The following is a 19,242-nucleotide window of genomic DNA, read 5'->3' on the forward strand; positions in this document are numbered from 1 at the left end:
AGACATTCGGATGGACAGGCAACTAGGGGCTCGGGACACAGGGAGTGCCCGTCCATGCCTGTCCTCCCACCCCACCTCCTCGGGCCTAGGGCACACACGTATCCCCCACCCCCCAGGCACCAAGACACCCACCCCCATCACCCGGGCCAGGACCCACTCCTACACACCTCCCCTCCCCAGGTACCAGGACCCCCACACCTCCCCCCTCACCAGGCACCAGGACCCCCCACACCTCCCCCCTCACCAGGCACCAGGACCCCCACAACTCCCCCCTCACCAGGCACCAGAACCCCACACACCTCCCCCTCCCCAGGCACCAGGACCCCCCACACCTCCCCTCCCCAGGCACCAGGACCCCCCCACCAGGCTCTAGAACCCCCACATCTCCCCCCACCAGGCACCAGGACCCACATCCACCCCCCCCACCAGGTACAAGAGAACCTCCTTTGTCGGCTGCAGTTAGTGGGGGTCAGAGGTGGGATGTTATAATCAGAAAGGTCAGTCTTCAAAATCTGCCCCCCACCTCTGATGGGCCAGAGGGAGAGGAGACACCAGGGCCTGGGTCTGTGCTGCAGTTGTGGACTTGGGGGAAGCCTCCCCTGGGTTTGCCTCTGGTTCCGGCTCCTTCCCTCTCTCCGGCCTCAGAGAGGTGAGAGCCCGGGGGCAGGAGGGGGCTGGGGGGCCTGGGGGCAGGAGCTGAGTCTCACTGCCTCTGCCCCAGGCTTTGGGCTCTGGGGAGCACATGTGCACAGACACACATGCACACGAGCACGCGGCCGTGGCGGACACAGGGTGGGAGGCCCTGGGCAGCTGGGGGGCCACCGGGGAGATGGGACCCCGGCCCTGGGGCATTGGGCTTCCGCTGGGAACCTGCCATATCAATCCTGAAGCAAAGGCCCAGGAAGTGAGGGGCTTGGTTTCCTTGCAATCTTTCCCGTCCTCTCCTGGCAGCTTTCTAGAAGGGTCCTCACTAACAAGGAACGGAACAAACGGAGCTGGAGGACTGAGCCAAGAGCACAGGGACGTGATAAGCGAGAGCACGCGGCCAGGAGGGACAGATTGCAGGGCCCAGGGCTGCGGGGCGTGGGGCCAAGACTGGAATCAGGCACGTGGGGGGCCGGGCCCTCGGTCTGGGAGGCACTGCTGGTGGGACCAGCCAGCTCTTGGGACACTTCTGAAGACACTGGTCGTACTAAGAAACGAAATCCCATGGAGTAAATTTGAAGATTGGGTTGGTATCCGGGGCGATGCAGGGTCTGGCAGTGGGAGCTCCGAGTTTGCAAAACGGAGATATATATATATATATATATATATATATATATATATATATATATATTTTTTTTTTTTTTTTACAAGAAGGGGGCTGAGCAAGGAGCTAACATGAAAGTAAAGAGAGGGCGGCCCCAGGCTGCTTTCCCTCAGGGTGTGGACGGGGTCCTAGGTGGGTGACCACAGCTTCCTCGGCGGATGGCCAGGCTTGTGGGGCACACGAGCTCCTTGGCGCTGGCCAGGCTGCCCCCCACCCACTGCCGCAGGTCGTGTTTCCGGGAGAGGCTGGAAGGGCGCGCGGGTCAGGTATTCAAGTCTGGGGCGGGGGGACCTGGCTGAGGGGACACCTTCTGGGGCCTGTGGTTTCAACAGCAATCACAGCGGCCCCGTGGTCCCCGACACCGGCCCAAGCAAGCGGGCCACAGTGAGCGTTAGCGAGCAGGTGCAGCGGAAACGCTCCTCGAGCCCCTGGGGTAAAGGACCGCCTGGTCCCGGCCCTGTGGTCCCATGTGGTGGCCTATGGCCCGCTCAGGCCCCGTGGGCAGTCCCGCTGGCTGCGGACACCAGGGGGCAGAGGGCAGGTGGCCCGTGCTCACGCTCGAACCCCTCCAAGCCGCCGACCTGTGTCCCTGATGTCTGGAGCCCGCCAGCCGCCCGAGGAGCCCGCGGGGGTGAGCCCCTCACCCGTGGGGCTGGTGCTGGCACAGCCGAGCCCGATCGCGGGGGCACCCCGTGCTACCTGGAGAACCCCACCCCCCCACGCTGGGACGCGCCCTGGGAACCCTGAAAAGACCATTAGCTGCTACTTCTGTAAACCACAGTACAAATGAATAAAAAATAGGATGGGGGAAGACACATAAAACGCATACCTACGTGTTTTATAAAAATAAAAAGAGAAAAAAATAAAATAAAAAGAGAATCTGCAATACGTAATTGCTGTGGCAAAAGACCCACAGCCAGAATCATGGAATCTACCCCTCGGTACCCAGGCCCAAATGGTCTAAGTGGGCAGAGGACCTGAAGAGGCAAATCGCAAGAGGACGAGCAGGTGCTCCGCGCCGCGGGTCATCAGATCACTGCAAAGTGAGAGCTCCCAAGACACCAAGGCAGCCCCCCCTCCCCGGGAAAGGCGAGAGCAGGTGTCAGGGAGGCGATGGAGACGCTGGGACCCCCACCCTCAGCAGCTGCTCGGTGGGCACGTCAGACCACACATCACTTTGGAAAGGAGTTGGTGGTTTCTTTACAAGTTGAACACAAACGAGGGCGCCCGGGTGGCTCAGCCGTTGAGCCTCTGCCTTTGGCTCAGGTCCTGGGGTCCTGGGATCGAGCCCCGCGTCAGGCTCCTCCCTCTGCCTCTGCTGCCCCTGCTGGTGCTCTCTCACTCTCGCTCTCTCAAATAAATGAATAAAATCTTAAAACAAAAAATGAATTAAACATACACGGCGTGTATGACCCGGCCATTCCACCTCTGGCTGTTGGCTCAACAGAAATGAAAACGTGTCCACATGAAAACCCACAAGTGTTCAGAGCAGCTTTGTCGGTACTAGCCCAACCCAGAAGCAACCAAAATGCCTATCGACATGGGAATATGGGTGAAGGCGCTGCGTCCTCCGGTGGGGTGCAGGGGGGGACACCAGGGGCAAAGAAGCCACACTGCAGCCGCGCGGCTCCTGCAAGCGTCCCGCTGGGCAGAAGGAGCCGGGATCATTCCGTTTACCTAAAACTCTTGGAAGGACAGAAGGCAGATCGGTGGTCACCCAGGGAGCAGAAGGTGGGACACAGGGAGGATTTGGGGGTGACCGAATCGCCCTGCACCACAGTCTGCTAAACAACAATACACGTCCTGGGTAAAAATAAAGAGAGCGAGAACAAAGAAAGAAGCAAGAAGCGAGGGACAGAGCGTTGCACCCGTAAACAGGATGGTGACAGGGTGTCATCTGAGTATAGATCTGTAGGAAGTGGGGGCAGGAGGAGAGCACAGGTGCCAAGGCCCTGGGGCAGGACCGTGCCTGTGGTGTTCCCAACCACAGCTGGGAGCACAGCTGGGAGCCCCGTGGCTGCAGCTCACGGAGGGTGGGGTGGGTGGACAGAGGGATGACATCATTTCCTCTGAGTGAAATGAGGAGCCAGCACACCTGGACATATTTCAGAGACAGAGTAAAACCGACAGGATCTGCCCACAGCTTGAAGGCAGACAATGAAAGAGAGGAGCCAAGGAGGCCTCCACATTTTTGTGTGTTTTTTTTTTTAAGTTTTATTTATTCACGAGACGCACAGAGAGAGGCAGAGACACAGGAGGAGGGAGAAGCAGGCTCCATGCGGGGAGCCCGATGTGGGACTCGATCCCAGGACCCCGGGGTCACAACCTGATCCGAAGGCACTTTTAACTGCTGAGCCCCCCATCTGTCCCCATTTTTGTGTTGTTTTTAAATCCTGCTGACGGAGGTACGTGTGATTACACGCGGTAAAATTCACCATTTTCAGCGCGACGAGCCCACGAGTTCTGGTGGACTCACCTCCACGGCCGTGCTTGGGCCACGAGCTCCCGCCGCGCTCTAGCCCCCGGTGTGGTTTCCACAGCGCTGTCTACACGGCCTGCTCCGGGCAGCGGCTATGCCCCTGCTGCCCAGAGTCTGCCCATCGGTGCCTTACGGTTTGTTTTCCCGACGGGCATTTGGGTTTCTGGCGTTTGCCGATTCTGTATAAAGCTGCTACGGACACGTGCGTGCCGGTTCGTCTATGTTTTCTTTCCTCTTGGGTACATTTTAGGGGGCGGATGGCCATGAGTTCAGCCTCCGATTTGAGCGGAGGCCGCGTGTTCTCCAGCGCCCCGAGGCCTCCGCGCACTTGCTGTTGTCCCTACTTGGAGCTTTTCAAACTGCGCAGTTGGAAGGATGGACCCCTGCCTTTTGCTGGGATGGGAAATTCTGACAGTGATGCATGTTTCGGAGGGATCATTAGGACGCATTTGGGGTCTTGTTACTGTCTTGTTAATAAGGCTCGATCTCTCTCAAATAAATAAAATCTTTAAAAAAATCGTAAAAAAAAATGTGATGTGATTGACAAAATCTATTACCGTTTTCATAACAAAATGTTTTCTCTAAAAAAGCTGGGTTTGAAACCAGTGTACCAGGAGTGGATTTAGCTGCAAGTAAAAGAAGATCCAACCAACAGCAGCTCAGAAGCCCACGGAAGCGTGGATGGAGGCAGCTGGCAGGGAAGGGGTGGTGGGCCCACCACATCCTCACACCCACAGCTTCTGCAGTTCACTCATTTAGCCCAGCAACTTGTCACTTCATGGTGAGAAGGTGGCTGCTGATGTTTAAGCATCATGTCTACATCCAAGACTGGGAGGAGGAAGAGGAAGGGAAGGATGCCAGCTAAATATGTCCCTTTTCTCAGGAAAAAGCAGTCTTCCCGAGAAACCACCAACAGACAACTGCTTTCCTCTCCTTGGCCAACACTCGGCCCCACAGGCTCCTGGGACTTGGCTGGAGACTGGAAGGGAGTTTCACTTTTCCAGTCTCTAAGGTGGGGGAAGCCAGGCAGGGGCGTGGACACCCGAGGGAGCGCAGGCAGCCACCACTCGCACAGCCACTGGCCACCGCAGGAGGGCTGGGCTGTGTGTGCGTGGGGACTCATGCCTGGATGCAGATGCAGGGCCCCCGGTGGGTGGGGGGGTCCTTGAGGGTTAAAGGTCCGAGGAGGGAGCAGGTGGAGGAGCTGGTGGGCCTCGCAGCCTGCAGCTGAGGCAGCTCCCACCAGAATGACATTTGTCACTGTGGCCAGACGGTCCCCACCCCACCCCGACCTTGGGGAGGTCAGGAGAGCTCCGCCAAGGGCTGGTCCAGGTGGGAGGGTGCAGCTGGGGGATGCACCTTGCCGCGGGGCCCCAGGACGTCCCCGGGGGGCACAGCCTGCGGGTCTCAGGGCTCTCTGGCCCTCAGAGGCAGGTGGTGCCGGTGGAGCTGTGGGTCCCCCTGCCTGGAGTGGTCCAGATTTGGGGTGATTTCTGGGGCCCAGCTCCAACTGCCTGCTAAGGGGCTTCTCTGTCCCATGGCCAGGCTGCCTGCGTTTGCACCTCCCGCACCCCCAGCCCCTGATTAGGGAGGGACATTGCACAGGCGCTGGGGCGGGGTCCGCGCTGCTTTCCCACTCCAGCGTCCAGCCTGCCTTCGGGCTCCTGGAGAAGGGTGCGCTGAGGGGGGGCGTCCTGGAGGAGGGTGCGCTGTGTGTGGGGATGTGTGCTTCCTGGAGGAGATGCTCCCTGGAGGAGGGTGCCCCGGGTGGGGGTGGGGGTGGGGTGCTGGAGGCTGACTGCAGGGCTGAGAGAACCCGTCCTGCCCTCCCCGAGTGTCCTGCCGCTTGTGGGGCGATTTCTGGCCCCGCAGCGGACGGCCGGCCGACGTTTGTAGGATAGTGCTCCCTCAGGGGCCTCCGTGGGGATGATGTGGGAGGGGGATCCTCCGCTTCCTGCCGGGAAGAAACAGAAGAGAGGAGGGGGAGGAGGAGGGGTGAAGGGAAGAAGCAGGGGCAGAACCCGGGCTGAGCCTGGAGGGCAGAGGGAGGAGGCGGGTCGGGTCGGGTCGGGTCGGGCCGGGGCGGGGTCGGGGTCGGGGGCGGGGGCGGGGCCTGCCCTGGGTCGGGGCGGGGCCGGGGCTGGTGCCCCGCGAGCCCGAGGCCAGTTTGCTGTTTGTGTTTTGGTAAAACCGCCCCGGGCCTGCGGGCTGATGCGGCCGGAACACGAGGGCGTGCGAGCCTCGCGAGCGGACCTCCCGGACGTGGGGCACCGAGGGGCGTGGCGGCCCCGGGCCCGTCCCTCCTGCCTTCTCGGAAACTCACTACACGGACAATTTCTCCTGGACATTTGCAAGCGGCGCTTGGCGTGACCGCCCGGCGGCTTCGCGGACTTTCCTTCAGAGCCAGGCTCTCCCGGGAGCCTCCCGCAGCTCCGCGGACCCCTGCGACGACCACAGCCGCCCTCTGCGCCCCAGCCCGCCGCGTGCAGGGAGCCCGAGCGGGCTGGGAGGGGGCCCAGACGTGGGGGGGGCTGGGAGGGGGCTCAGACATAGTGGGGCTGGGAGGGGGCCCAGACGTGGGGGGGCTAGGAGGGGGCCCAGACGTGGAGGGGCTGGGATATATAGGGGGTTGTGTGGAGCAGGTCCGCAGGGGGGGCAGGGCAGTCCTGGGGAGGGGGCTGTTAGCTGGCAGGGCTCCCACATGCTGTGGACGCAGGCCAGGTGACTCCATCCCCACGTGCGGCGTCGCCCGTCCTTGGCAGGACAGGACGACTCCGAGTCAGCAGGGAGCCTGAGTCACATCCCAGAGCAGAGGCCCCGGCTGCCCCAGGCCCAATCAGGACACTTGCTTCCGAGGGGGGGCGGAGGGAGGGGGCGCCGCGCTCTCGTGGGGGCGGGTTTCTCCTAGCTAGCCCGGTTCTGGGGCCTGGACCCGTCCTGCAGCCCGCCCCGCACCCCCCGCACCCCCTCCCCGCCCCCGCCCCGGCAAGGCCGGGTCTCCCAGGCGGCTGCACCTGCCGCCTCCTCTAGGTGGCCTCCCGGTGGGGGTGGCCTAGGAAGGAAGTGCCAGGGCCAGGGCGGAATGCTGAACCGCAGGTGCACAGGACACCTCGCAGGCGGGGCCACCAGACAAACTCATACCCACTCGCCCCCGTTTTAACCCCAGGTGTGCCCCGGAGTCTCAGTGTCCCTAACCTGGAGAAACAGGAAGGGGGGAATAAATAATTTATTGAAATTGGAGGAATAAATAAGATATGCAGGCGGGGGTACAAATAACAGTAAAAATCATTAGCACGTATACACACACACACACACACACACACACACACACACAGGCGCTCCCGCAGGCGGGATGGGGGCCGGGACCTCGCAGCAGAGGCGGAGGCGGCGGCACACGGGCGCCCCCCGGAGGCAGGAGGCGCACGTCCGGCGGCGGGAGGGCCGCCAGTCTCCCCAGGTCCCTAGGGCGCGGCGCCCCCAGCGGACCCCCTGCCCTGCGAGTGCCCGCGGAGCTGCACCCCCTGTGCGACCCTCATCACCCAGGAGCGGTGGGCCGCCAGGCTGATGTAGACGCCGGGCCGGTCGCGCTCTGCACAGCCCTCACCCCAGCTGATGATGCCGGCCAGCAGCCAGGTGCCCTCTACCTGGCACATGAGAGGGCCCCCGGAGTCACCCTGCGGGGAGGAGGGGAGGTCAGGGGCCCACGTGGGCCAGGGCTGGACAGTGCCTGGACGACAGGGCAGGTGGCAGGCGGCTCCCTGGGGGGCAGGCGGGCGGGTGCTTTTCTCTCGTGGAGGGAGGTGCTGGAATTCCAGCAGGCCCCGGGGGCCTGGGCCGGACAGGCCTTGGGGGTACCCCCTGGTGAGGAGCTCTCCGTGGGGGACCTCCTCGCTCACAGCCCCTGGCCCAGCGCCCATGGGCAGCAGATAGGAATTGTGAGCAGGACCTACAGCGTCCAAGCCCAGGAACTGACCTTACACCCGCCTGCCGTCCGCCACCGCAGTGCTGGAGCTGGTGCTGGGGACCAGGACGAGGAGCCCCCTCAAGAGAAGGCCCAGAGAGGGGATCTGGTACACCCAGGATGCCCAGCGGACATTTGGTGTGTGGCCCAACGGATGGATGGCCAAGCCACGTGGAGGCATCTAGGGGGGCTTGCAGGTCCCAGCTGATTTGGGGGGGTGGGCAGCGGTGGAGCTCAGGGGGACGAAGGTGGGAAGAAGGTGGGGTGCTCACCAGACAGGCATCTCGCTGCCCCTCCAGGTAGCCAGCGCACAGCATGTCCTTGGTGATGGCTTCCTGGCCGGCTCCTCGCCAGTACAGGCGGCTGCAGATTTCCGAGTCAATGATGGGGACCTCCAGCTTCTGCAGGGTCTGGGGATGGGCCAGGGGCACTGGGGGTAGGAGCAGAGGGTCGGACTTGGGATGCCCTCTCCTTATTGTCCTCATGGACCCATCCGCTCCCCGCAGGGGCAGTTCCCAAAGGCGGAGGGACCTCTGTCTGGCTCTCCTAGACCGGTGGAAACCCCCCAAATTCCAAGACTCCACCTCCGGACCTTCTGAATCCAGACAGGAGCGTGCGCCCCAAGACCCCGAACCTTTAATGAGATTTCTGAGGCCTACAAAATGGTTCGAACCACTGGGCCCGGCTTGTCCTGCCTCAGGGACCACTTTGTCCCACATGGGCCTGGAACAGGGCTCAGTTGATCACCCGCGTTGGCGTGACCAGGGCTAAGGAGGCCCCGCACCAGGCAGGTGGCAGCCCCTGGGGCTGGTCGGTGCACCCTCCCCAGTCTGCAATTCCAGTTCTTGAAGGAGCCCCGTGGGATGACTATGGGGAGGCTGCCTGTACCCTCGGACTCAGTGGGACCCCAGGTACCTGGTGTCATTTCTCTTCATTCTTTTGGACAATCTGGTTCAAGTCCTATTTTTCTTATCCTTTTCCTTCTTAGCACGGCCCCTTATCAACCTGCTCTGCTGCCCTGCCTCTTACTTTATCTGACATGTGTCTCTAGATGGTGTTTTCCAAACCTCCAGACTTGATCTGACAATTGTATTTTCCAGTTATGGAGACTTGGTTCCTTCTGGAAATTTCGCCTACAATCACGGCACGCTGCCACCAGCAGGTGCCTGTTCCCACTTGGGAGTCCCAAGGCTGTCTTCCTGTTCCGAGTCGGCCTGGCCCCACAGGTGCTCCCTACATCACTGAACAGCGGGTTGGTCTGGCCGCGGCTCCCCAGACCGTCACCACGGACCCCTCTTGAGTAGGAAGGGCCTACGGCTGTGCGGCGGGGCTCGGTGACCTCACGCCTCTGCGCTGCGGCTCATTTTCCTTTTGTCTCTGTCATCAAAGACAGCCCTTTCCCTTGTGGCAGGCCTCTGGCTGCTACCCTTGGCTGCTCACCGTGTCCGTGTCCCTGGGAGTCGGCCACCCTCCGTCCCCAGCCACCCCCGGGCACCCGGGAAGGGAGAGGCTATACCCCCATCGCGGATGCTCCCCCAGCCCGCAATCCAGCAGCTCGTGTTCGGAAGGAGGTGGACGGAGGAGTCAGGCAGGCAGATGGGCAGGATTCGCTCAGAGAAGCGGACGGAGTGCTCCAGGCGCACTAGGGCGATGTCGGCGCGGGAGCCCTCTCTCCAGGAGTACACAGGGTGGGACAGCACCCAGGCGATCCCCACCTCCTGGGACCTGGGGCCAGGGTTCCCCAACTGCCAGGCCCCCAGCAGCACAGAGTACTCAGATGGTTTGTTCAGATTGCTGGCAGGAAGAGGAAGGGGGTCAGCCAGGACCTGGGCCGGAGGGGGCGGGGGGGGGGGGTCTGGGTCAGGCCGAGCATACCCCTTGAAGCAGTGGGCAGCTGTGACTACCCAGCGGCTGCTGAGTAGGGAGCCCGCACAGTGGTGGGTGTCGTTCTTCTGGATGCTCACGACCCAGGGCCACTGGGCGTCGGTGCTGTCCTCGCCACCTACAATCCGGTTCAGCTGCTGGGGCTTCCCGCAGGCTGGGGGTGCTGGCGGAGGAGGGGCCCATTTCCGTCACCCGGGGCTCTTCCGTGTCTTTCTGGCCTCCAGCCTCTGCCCTCCCCCGCTGCCTTCCCGAGCCCTCCGCCCCCTGCTGCCCTGCCCCGGGCCCTGCTCTGCCCTGCAGGTCTCCGCAGCTGCCTGCTTGGTGCCCTTGTGACCTGCTCCCCTGACTGAGGACACAGGCGCCCCCTCCCACCACGCAGGACCCCACTCACCGGCGATCTCCGCAGCACGGAGGGCGGCTGGGGGCCGAGAGAAAGAAGGGTCAGGCGGTGGAGGGGAGCCCCCCCCCCCGGGCCCGGGACAGGTCCCCAGGTCCAGGGTGGGGCATTTCCTGGAGCCCAGGCTGGGCGATGGAAACGTCAGGCTGGAAGCTGCGGCCTCCCCTCCCGCCAGCTTCCTGTCCAACCTGTGCCCGCGCTCCGTGCCACTTGCCTGCTGGAGGAGGAACTGGCTCCTGGGTGCCTGGCACGGAGGGCAGGGGCGGGGAGCCCACCCCGACCCTCTGGAGTGCTCCCCCCAGACCTGAGGCCGTGGCCCGGGAGACCCTCTTAACCCCACGCCCAAGGCCTGGAAGCCTGCGGACCCAAGAGCTGGGAGGGACAAGGACAAGGTCAGGCCTCTGCCCAGAGTCGTCCCCTGCTGGCAGCCACTGGACATGGCAGAGAGGAGTGAGCCAGCGCAGAAGGGGAGGGGACAGGGCCGGAGGGGACAGGGCTGAGGGCCGGGGGGCAGGCAGGTACGGGAGGCCAAGGGAAGGCGCTGGGTATGGACAGGGATGGGCCGCGGGTCGTCAGGACTCACCTGCAGAAGCCAGAAGCAGCAAGGGGGTGACGATCCTGAGACAGCCCCCACCTGGGGCTGGGGGGACTCTGGAAACCACCATGGCCAGCGGGGGCGCAGGCACAGCTGGGAGAGCAGGCCTGCCCGAGAGGGAGTGTGCAGAGTTCCCTGGGTCCCCCAGGTTTTATCCTGGAGGTGGAATGCCGTTGGACCAGTCCCCCAAGTGAGTGAGTGGCTCAGTCCCTGCCACCCGGGGCTGTAGGTCACAGGAGGGGTGGGACTGCGGGAGGAAGTGAGCCGCTAAGGGGACTGAGGGCTCCAGCCAGGACCCCCACCTCTGCCCTGGAGCAGTGGACTCAGGGCTAAACCGGGGGCCCAGGTCCCATCCCCTGGTGGAGCAGGACCGGGACTCAACTGGAAAGGTCCCAGTTTAGGGGGGCAGGGGAAGGCCCAGGCCTGGGTCTGCCCCAGCTGAAGGCCAGGGTCTGGGGTCTGCGTGTGGACCCAGGGCCTTGGGGGCACAGGGGCTGCCCAGAGGCTCAGTAACGGCTCCCTCATCCGGGGGCCACCGTGACTCAGCCTGGACACCTGACCAAGCCCCGGGCTCTGGGATCCCGTTAACCCACTTCCCAGAAAGCTGTGAATCAGGCCCCCAGCGGCGCCTGTCCTGTGGGTCCTGTCACTTGGTGAACAACTCACCCCTCACCTGCACTGCGGGGAAGCCCAGGCGGGGCCAGCCAGGTGCCCAGGTGGCCACTGACGTGGCTGCCTGGGAAGGGCTGGGCCCCCCCCCTTCCCAGCCCCCCCTACCCCTCCAACCCCCCCCCCCCCGCCCCTGCCCACCAGAGGGTCAGAGGGCAGTGGGGCTCCGCTGCAGCAGGGAGCCGGGGGGGGGGGGCGGTGTGGGCGCGCGCGGGATGAGACCTTGTGACCCGGGGTCCCCACGAGTTATTCCCTGACTCAGACCCCTGCTCTCATGACGCCCCTACCCCCCTGCAGGAGGGCAGGCTAATTCTTCTCCAGACCCAACCCTACAGACCGGACTCTACCGATCCTACTGGGGGTATATGGTTTATCTCTGTGCTTTTGTTCATTTGAGCAACAAACCTCCTGCTGGGAAGGGGCCAGAAACCAACGGAGCAACTTGCAGTGTCCCTTGTGCCTGCATCTGGACATCCCAGCCTCAGGCTCCCTCCTGTTCCCATTATGCTGCTGAGGAAAGGGGTCAGGGCTGAGGGGTGGAGCTGGAAAGGACCTGGGGGAGGGGTGGAGCTGGCGGGGGTCTGGGGGGAGGGGCAGAGCCTGGATTTGAACCCCAATCTGGAGGCAGGTGACTGGATGGGACTCAGTAGACCCTGAGGGATCTGGGTCCAGGGGTGGATGGTTTTCGCTCAAGGTCCCAGGTGTCGGGGGGCTGGGGGCCTCAGGGGCCCAAGGAGGCACCTGACTCTGGCCTAGAAAAGCAGGACGTGGACACAGAGGCCCAGAGGGCAAGTGGAGGGGGCGCTGCAGAGGCTGGAGCAAGGGGGCAGGAGAGAGGGGGCATGGGGCTGGGGGCCTCCAGGCAGACCCTCAGGGCACCCCATTAGGCAGCTCCCCAGCGTGGCCAACATGCTCTGCACACAGCCTGTTTGGGGGCCTGGCTCCGGGCTGCAGGGTCTGCAGGCAGGCGGCAGGAGTCTACAGAGCCACCTTCCCGAGACTGGGAGGCTGGGAGGCTGGGAGGCTGGGAGGCTGAGAAGCTGGGAGCCTGAGAGGCTGGGAGGCTGGGAGGCTGGGAGGCTGGGAGGCTGGGAGCCTGAGAAGCTGGGAGCCTGAGAGGCTAGGGGGCTGGGAGGCTGGGAGGCTGGGAGCCTGGGAGCCTGGAAGGCTGGGAGGCAGGAAGGCTGGGAGGCGGGGAGGTTGGCCTGGGAGGCTGGGATGCTGGTACAGGGAGGACTGCTGGTGCGTTTTACTGGCCCCCGCATCAGTCGGAAGGGCAGGGGACAATGCGGGGTTAAGCCGCAGCCAGAACCAGGCCTTGGCATCAGGCCTTGAGGGTGAGCCCCCATCACACCCCAAGACAAGCCAATGTGAGGGTACGGGAGCCCTGAACACCTCCCACTGGCGCCATTCCCCTGCCGGGGAGCCCACCCTCCAGGCCTAGGTGAGGGCTGGCTTCCGTGGGTGCTCCCCCCACCGCTCGGGATCCTGGGGCACCTCTGGGCTCCACGGCTCGCCTCGGGCGCCCCCAACCCACTCCCTTCCTGCAGCTAAGGTGGTTGGTGGCTCCAGCTCACTCGATAAGCTTTTGTTGGGCAACTGCTGTATGGCAGGCCGTGCACCGGGCGCCGGGCCAGGGGGAGGGTAGCACAGAGGTCCCATCCTGGGGTGGCACACGTCTCCCAGGGGCTGGGAGGCAGGTGGGTGATGGTGGTGACGCGTCATGGGAGGAGGGCGCATGGGGAAGCCTGGGAGGAGGGCACAGACCCTGGGGGAGGGTGCTGCGAGCTGCGGCCCCCCACGGGGAGGGACAGTGTAGGGAGCCGGGAGGCTGGGCATGTAGGTGGGTACCCAGCGCCTTGGGGTCAGCGGGCTCTGCTGAATGGGCAAGTCCACCAGGCGGAGCCTAGAGGCTGCGAGGAGCGGCCCCGACTGCCGTGGCCCGGGGTCACTGCCCGGATGCCCCGAGGGGCGGGCATGTGTGTGGAGACGTCGCCGTCCCCAAGATGGGGTGGCCCGGCAGGCGGCCGCAAGGGGCAGGACCTGGCAGGTGCCAAGAAGTCCTTCAGCCAGTGAAGACGGTGGCGCGGGTCCTCGGCTCCCAGAGCGGGGACCCCGCAGATTCAGCATCTGTCAACAGCAGATTGCGGGGCGACGGCAGCTGGCGGCCTGGGCGCCGCACGGAAGGACGGACGGACGGACGGCTGCCCACCTGGTCACCCCCGTGGCCGCGTGGCCCTGGCGCCGTCTCAGGACCTCCGTGACTGCAGCGAGGTGTGCGGGCTGCTGGGGCTGCCGGCCGAGCAGTGGCTCCCAGGGCCGCGCCACTCGGGGTGGGGACACGCAGGGCGGTCCGCTCCGTCCACCCAACTATGAAGCGCCACCGTGCGCGAGTGACTGGGTGGCCCAGGGCGTGGCCGCCGTGCAAGCCGCCTGGAGCAGCTGGCCGTGCAAAGGGGAGCACCAGGCGAGGGAGCCTGAGGACACTGCGGCCGTGCGCAGTTGCAGCCCAGGAGGGCCCAAGTTGCTGGAGTCACCAAGCCACGGGGGCGGGACGGAGGCAGGACCCAAGGGCGGGCGCGGGGCCCGTCCCGGGGAGCCGAGGGCGCAGTGTGCACACCAGCGGCGCTTAACATGGTAAATTGTGTCTGTTTTACTGCAACAGAAACAATGGGGAGAAAAACCAGACGCGCCCCCTCGTGACTGTGAAGCTCGGACGCTCCGGGGCAGGTGGGCAGAGCGTCTTCCTCCAGGCCGGGCCTCAGTTTACCCAGCTGTGAGGAGGGCTGGTCCCCGCCTGCGTGTCCTGGGCTGGAGCTGCCCACCAACTGAGCAACACGGGGCTGCCCCATCAGTGGGCAACATCCTGCGGGGGCCAATGGTCCCGGCAGGTGGCCTTGGGGACACGGTCCGTGGCTCTCGCCGGCAGGGATGACCTCCCCTGGTGGACCCACGCTCCTGGGAACCCACCTGTCACCCGGGGCCTCCCGCCGCTTGGAGACCAGAGTCCATGCAGCCCCAGCCCCGTCCCAGGTCCCGCTCAAGGCCCCCACCCCGCACGGGCCGCACCCCCGGCCTCGGTTCTGCCCCGACCGGCCGCAGAGCTCTGCGCCGCCCCCTTCCACGCGGCGCGGCGCCCGGGTGCTCGGGGCTCCCCCAACCCCTTCCCCATCTTCCGGCTCTCCAGCCCCGCTCCCCCCCATGCCTAAATTTCTGGGGAACAAAGATTTCCTGATCTTACTGCCGGTCCTTGTGACACCCGCGTAAGATGGGGGCTGAGCACCCCCAATGCTCGGCCTTCCTTTGTCTGGTCTTGGGGTTCCCAGTCCCGGTTGTCTAAGTGGCAACCCCAGTTGCCTCTTAGAATGTGGGACTTCCAGGGTCCAGGTATTAATTATGTGACTCTTGGGGGCACCTGGGGGGCTCAGCAGTTGAGCATCTGCCTTGGCAAAGGTCGTGATCCCGGGGTCCTGGGATCGAGTCTCACTTGGGCTCCCTGCAGGGAGCCTGCTTCTCCGTCTGCCTGTGTCTCTGCCTCTGTCTCTGTCTCTCATGAATAAATACATAAAATCGCTTGTCCACAACCAGGAGCGGGGAGCCCTAGGCCGGACAGGGCCGGGCCCAGAGGAGCCAGCGGGGAACAAGGGCAGAGGGCAACGGGCAAGCTGGCCGTCCCAACTCGCTGGGGACCCAGCGCCGGCTTGGTGACATGCCGCTGACTCACAGACCCAGGAGAGAGGGAAGGACCTAAGTCTTGAGGTCAGAAGTCAGCCAAGGGCTCATGGCAGGGAAGTGAACGTCGCACGGGAGCAGCCTGCCTGCAGGCAGGTGCACAACGAGGGCCCTGGTCCAGCGCCCGCGGGGAGCCCTCAGAGCTGGGAGCTGCAGGCCCCCGCCTTCCTTCAGGGCGCCCTCCTGAGACGTGACCTAGCCCCCCCGGTGACCTGTGTAGTCATGCCTGCGAGGGGGAGCTGGTCCTCTGCAGGGTGGAGAGCCACCTCCAACCACGTTCCTCCTCCCCCTCACCCCTGCAGGGCACCGGGTCACTGCTGGTTGCTGCTCACGGATGGCTTCTGGGGAAGTCAGCGGGGTTTCTCCAGCTGAGACGGACGGTTCTGGGGCACCCGTCCGTTGTGGAGTCGGGGGAGGCGCCCACTTCCACGATCACAGCCCATCTGGGTGCTGAGAACTTGGATGCCAGACGGGCATCTTCAACTAGGGGACCTTGACATCCCCTCGAACTCTGACACCTCCATCTCAGAAAATGGCATTTCCATCTACCCAAGTGCTCCAGGCCTAAGGCGAGTCACCCCTGACTCATCGGGTCTCCTCACCCATACCCAACTGCAAAGGAAACACTTCTTTCTCCGTGTACAAAATACTTTGACGCCACACGTATGGGATTTTGCTCACCGAGCAGTTCTCCAATTTTCTGTGGACGCCAACAGGACTTGGCACACACCCCACAGGTTGAAGGCTCAGCCTCATAGGATCCCCCCCACCAACTTCAGGTGCCAATCCCAGAGAGTGGGTCCTCAGGTCACCCAGACTTCTGACTTGGCTACAAGTCTGGGGTTCCTAGGACCCCCTCCTCAGGTTCAATTATTTGTTAGAATAGAATGGCTCACGGAACTCAAGGCACGCTGATGTTTATCAATTTATTTTATAATAAAGGGTACAGGTGAAGAGCTGGATGAAGGGGCATATGGGCAAGGTCAGGGAGGACCCGAACGCAGGAGCTATCGTGTCGCAGAGTTGGGATGTGCCGTGTTCCCAGCACCAATCTGGAAGCTCCCTGAACCCCATACTTCAGGGATTTCCATGGAGGCCTCATCCTGTGGGCGTGATGATGATGAATTCCAGCCCCTTCCCGTCCCCTGGAGGCTTGGTCTTGCTGGTGACCGCTGGTGACCGGCCTCTGTTCTGGAGCTGTCCTAGAGTTGCCTCTTCAAACAAGACACCCCTGCCCCCCGGGCAATTCCAGGGGATTTAGAAGCTGAGTCAGGCAGGGGGTAGCAGGAGTCCTGACACCGAGCTTTGGATCACAGATCAGAGGCATCCACGTCAAAGACGTCCTTCTGTAATAAACATAACCGCCAGCTGCTCGACAAGCTACTAGTTAACAACTGGACAAGGGGCCAGGCTGATCCCTTGCCAAAAGCCCTGGCTGAGCTAGAGACCTGGACCCTCCAAGGACCCTACTCCCCCCTTCCCGTGCCCTAATTCCCGCTGCTTAAACTCACCAGTAAAGAGTGAGGCTAGGAGAGGCCAGCCTTCCCTGGACCCTAATAGAGGCAGAGCCAAGGCCGGCACTCCTCCCGCCTCCTTGCGACCTCACTGGGTGGCCCTTGGGCGTACTGTGTCCCCTACAGCACTTGTAATAAAATTGGGGTTTTTTGTTTTTGCAGTTTGCTGATGGCTGTTGCTGGGGTGCATCTTGCCATCAGTCACAGGAACCACAAGGGCCTGAGCAGCCACGGGTCTGTGGGGCCTGCCACTGGGGCGCAGGCAAGTGGCCCGGGCACCCCCCCCACCCGCCCGCAGTACTGGCAACAGGATCCTTCAGCAGGGCGCGGGGGCTCCAGCCACGAGCGGGGCCTCCAAGTCCTTCTCCTGGGCTCTCAGCTCATCAGCTGTGCCGGGACCGGCCAAAGGCAACCAGGGGGGTTCGACCAAGTTCCATCAGGGCGCTTCCTCCTGTGACACTGTAGGGGGGGGGGCGGGGCAGTGTGCTTGGAAGGGGCTCGACTCCTCTCAGGCCCCACATTCCCTGCCACCCCTTCCTGGCTCGGCTGCTCCAGGGTCCAAGCACAGGAGGATGCGTGGCCCCCCCCAACCCCCCACCCCTGTTCTCGAAGCCCTCTGCCCTCCGGGACTTCCGCACCCGCTCCTCCACCTGGAAGGCCCTAACCCCATCTTCATAGGCGGCACCTTTTACGGCTTCCCGTCCGTGACTCTTCTACTCAGCACCGTGGGCACAAGTACAGATGTGCTCTGGGCAAACACGGTAACAAAAGGTCCCTGGTGGCAGCGCTGGTGTCCCCAGAGATGATCGGATCCCATGGGGTGTGTGCCTTTCTGTGTGATTAGGCTATTTACAGTCTGTAGGGACAAAACTAAATTGGCAGAAAAATGACAGTAATGCAAATAAATTTTTTTTTTTTAAGATTTGTATTTATTTATTTATGAGAGAGAGAGAGGCAGAGACACAGGCTGAGGGAGAAGCAGGCTGGGAGCCCGATGTGGGACTCGATCCCAGGACCCTGGGGTCACGTCCTGGGCTGAAGGCAGATGCTCAACCACTGAGCCACCCAGGTGTCCCCCAATGCAAATATTTCTTGTCTCTAGAAAAATAAGTTACGTCCCACCAATGCAACCAGTTGTTCCCGGTGTCTTGACAGCTCTGCCGGTTTCCATCAGTTGACAAATTCATTCCAGCAATCCTTGCCTGAGTATAAATGTGTGGTGCTTTGCACTCTCTTTTGAACAGGTTGTATGGGGGCACCTGAGTGGCTCAGCGGTTGACCGTCTGCCTTCGGTTCAGGGCATGATCCCGGGATCTAGTTCCGCCTCCGGCTCCTTGCAGGGTGCCTGCTTCTCCCTCTGCCTGTGTTTCTCATGAATAAATAAATAAAATCTTAAAAAAAAAAAAAGAACAGGTTATATGTAAAATCTTACTGGGTCCCTCCTTAACTGATAAATAAAATCTGAGATGACCTCAGAAAAGTGATTTTACCTTTTGGTGAAAAAACTGTCAGCTTATACATTTATTAAAGTTACTGTATGTTGGGCAGCCCTGGTGGCGCAGCGGTTTAGCGCCGCCTTCAACCCAAGGCATGATCCTGGAGACCCGGGATCGAGTCCCATGTTGGGCTCCCTGCGTGGGGCCTGCTTTTCCCTCTGCCTGTGTCTCTGCCTGCCTGCCTCTCTCTCTCAATAAATTAACAAATAAATAAATATCAAAAAAGTTATTGTATGTTTATCAACTAGATTGAAGGATAGTTCCACCAGGCCAGGAGCTTCTCTCATTTGTTGGGAAAAACCCCAAGACTTTTTGAGACATGCAACGGTGACGGCCATACTTCCGGCGGAGAGCGGTGCTCAGAGAGCAGGTCCTCCGAAGGCATTGATTCTAGGAGGGTCTCTGTACGATGGCCTTCAACTAGGCTGTTTTACCTCGTCTGCCCCCTCCATCTGTGAAAAAGAGGATTCTGAACATTAGTTTTCTTGCTCTGTAGCATACTGACCAGTTTTGCATCCAATTAGCACACTCCTGACTTCCTATAGATGTCTTTTCTTCGGATTCCCCTTTATTTTTTTCTTTTTTTAAAGATTTTATTTATTTATTCATGAGAGACAGAGAGAGAGAGAGAGAGAGAGAGAGAGGCAGAGACACAGGCAGAGGGAGAAGCAGGCTCCATGCAGGGAGCCCGACGCGGGACTTGATCCCGGGTCCCCAGGATCAGGCTCCGGGCTGAAGGCAGCGCTAAACCGCTGAGCCACCCGGGCTGCCCTTCAGATTCTTCTTTAAACCACTTTTGACAAACTCTTGGTTTCCTCATTCATTAATGAGTTAAAATGTTGACACATCCCCATTTTATATTTATTTGGAAGTCATGCCTTTACCTTTTTGAAAATTACATTTTAAAAAAATTTTTTAAAAAAAGAATAATTAAAAAAATAATCTCTCTACCCAGTGTGAGGCTTGAACCCACAGCCCTGAGATCAATAGTTGGATGCTCTATGGACTGAGCCAGCCAAGGACCCCTTGAAAATTATATTTTTAAGATCTTACTAGTATACCTCTCAGTGCCTGGCACGTAATGGCAATTTTACAGAATCAACTGATTAAAGAAACAGTTTACAAATTTGTATTTAATAAAGTAAGCTACAAATTCTATTTTTTCCCTATTATTTCAATCTGCTTTTATTTATTATTTTTAAGATT

The 19,242-nt window shown here is 61.6% G+C and overlaps 1 protein-coding gene and 2 long non-coding RNA genes across 3 annotated transcripts; 1 reads left to right on the plus strand and 2 right to left on the minus strand.

Moving 5' to 3' along the window:
• Nucleotides 1–6,996: 6,996 nt before the first annotated feature.
• On the minus strand, nucleotides 6,997–10,746 carry PRSS22 (serine protease 22). The gene is made up of 6 exons (XM_072753963.1): nucleotides 10,614–10,746; nucleotides 10,025–10,051; nucleotides 9,625–9,796; nucleotides 9,266–9,543; nucleotides 8,022–8,179; nucleotides 6,997–7,462 (listed from the first exon to the last, which is right to left on the minus strand). Exons 1-6 carry the CDS (start codon nucleotides 10,693–10,695, stop codon nucleotides 7,250–7,252), a joined length of 930 nt encoding a protein of 309 aa, XP_072610064.1. The 5' UTR covers nucleotides 10,696–10,746; the 3' UTR covers nucleotides 6,997–7,249.
• Nucleotides 10,747–12,515: 1,769 nt separating this feature from the next.
• LOC140598327 (uncharacterized) lies at nucleotides 12,516–15,953 on the plus strand. Its single transcript, XR_012000658.1, has 3 exons — nucleotides 12,516–13,568; nucleotides 13,960–14,024; nucleotides 14,883–15,953. It is a non-coding gene; the product is annotated as an uncharacterized lncRNA (long non-coding RNA).
• On the minus strand, nucleotides 15,934–19,223 carry LOC140598326 (uncharacterized). The gene is made up of 2 exons (XR_012000657.1): nucleotides 17,226–19,223; nucleotides 15,934–16,999 (listed from the first exon to the last, which is right to left on the minus strand). It is a non-coding gene; the product is annotated as an uncharacterized lncRNA (long non-coding RNA).
• Between the last annotated feature and the right edge of the window lie 19 nt (nucleotides 19,224–19,242).

This window comes from Vulpes vulpes, chromosome 3, assembly GCF_048418805.1.
Source record: "Vulpes vulpes isolate BD-2025 chromosome 3, VulVul3, whole genome shotgun sequence".
Taxonomy (NCBI): domain Eukaryota; kingdom Metazoa; phylum Chordata; class Mammalia; order Carnivora; family Canidae; genus Vulpes; species Vulpes vulpes.

What these genes read in the sequence shown, in the direction of transcription:
- PRSS22 (XM_072753963.1), bottom strand. Translation starts at nt 10,695, where the DNA reads ATGGTGGTTTCCAGAGTCCCCCCAGCCCCAGGTGGGGGCTGTCTCAGG. An exon ending in GCTGCTTCTGGCTTCTGCAG is followed by an intron (nt 10,052 to 10,613) that starts GTGAGTCCTGAC and finishes CTCGGCCCCCAG; the next exon opens with CCGCCCTCCGTGCTGCGGAG. An exon ending in GCTGCCCACTGCTTCAAGGG is followed by an intron (nt 9,544 to 9,624) that starts GTATGCTCGGCC and finishes TCTTCCTGCCAG; the next exon opens with CAATCTGAACAAACCATCTG.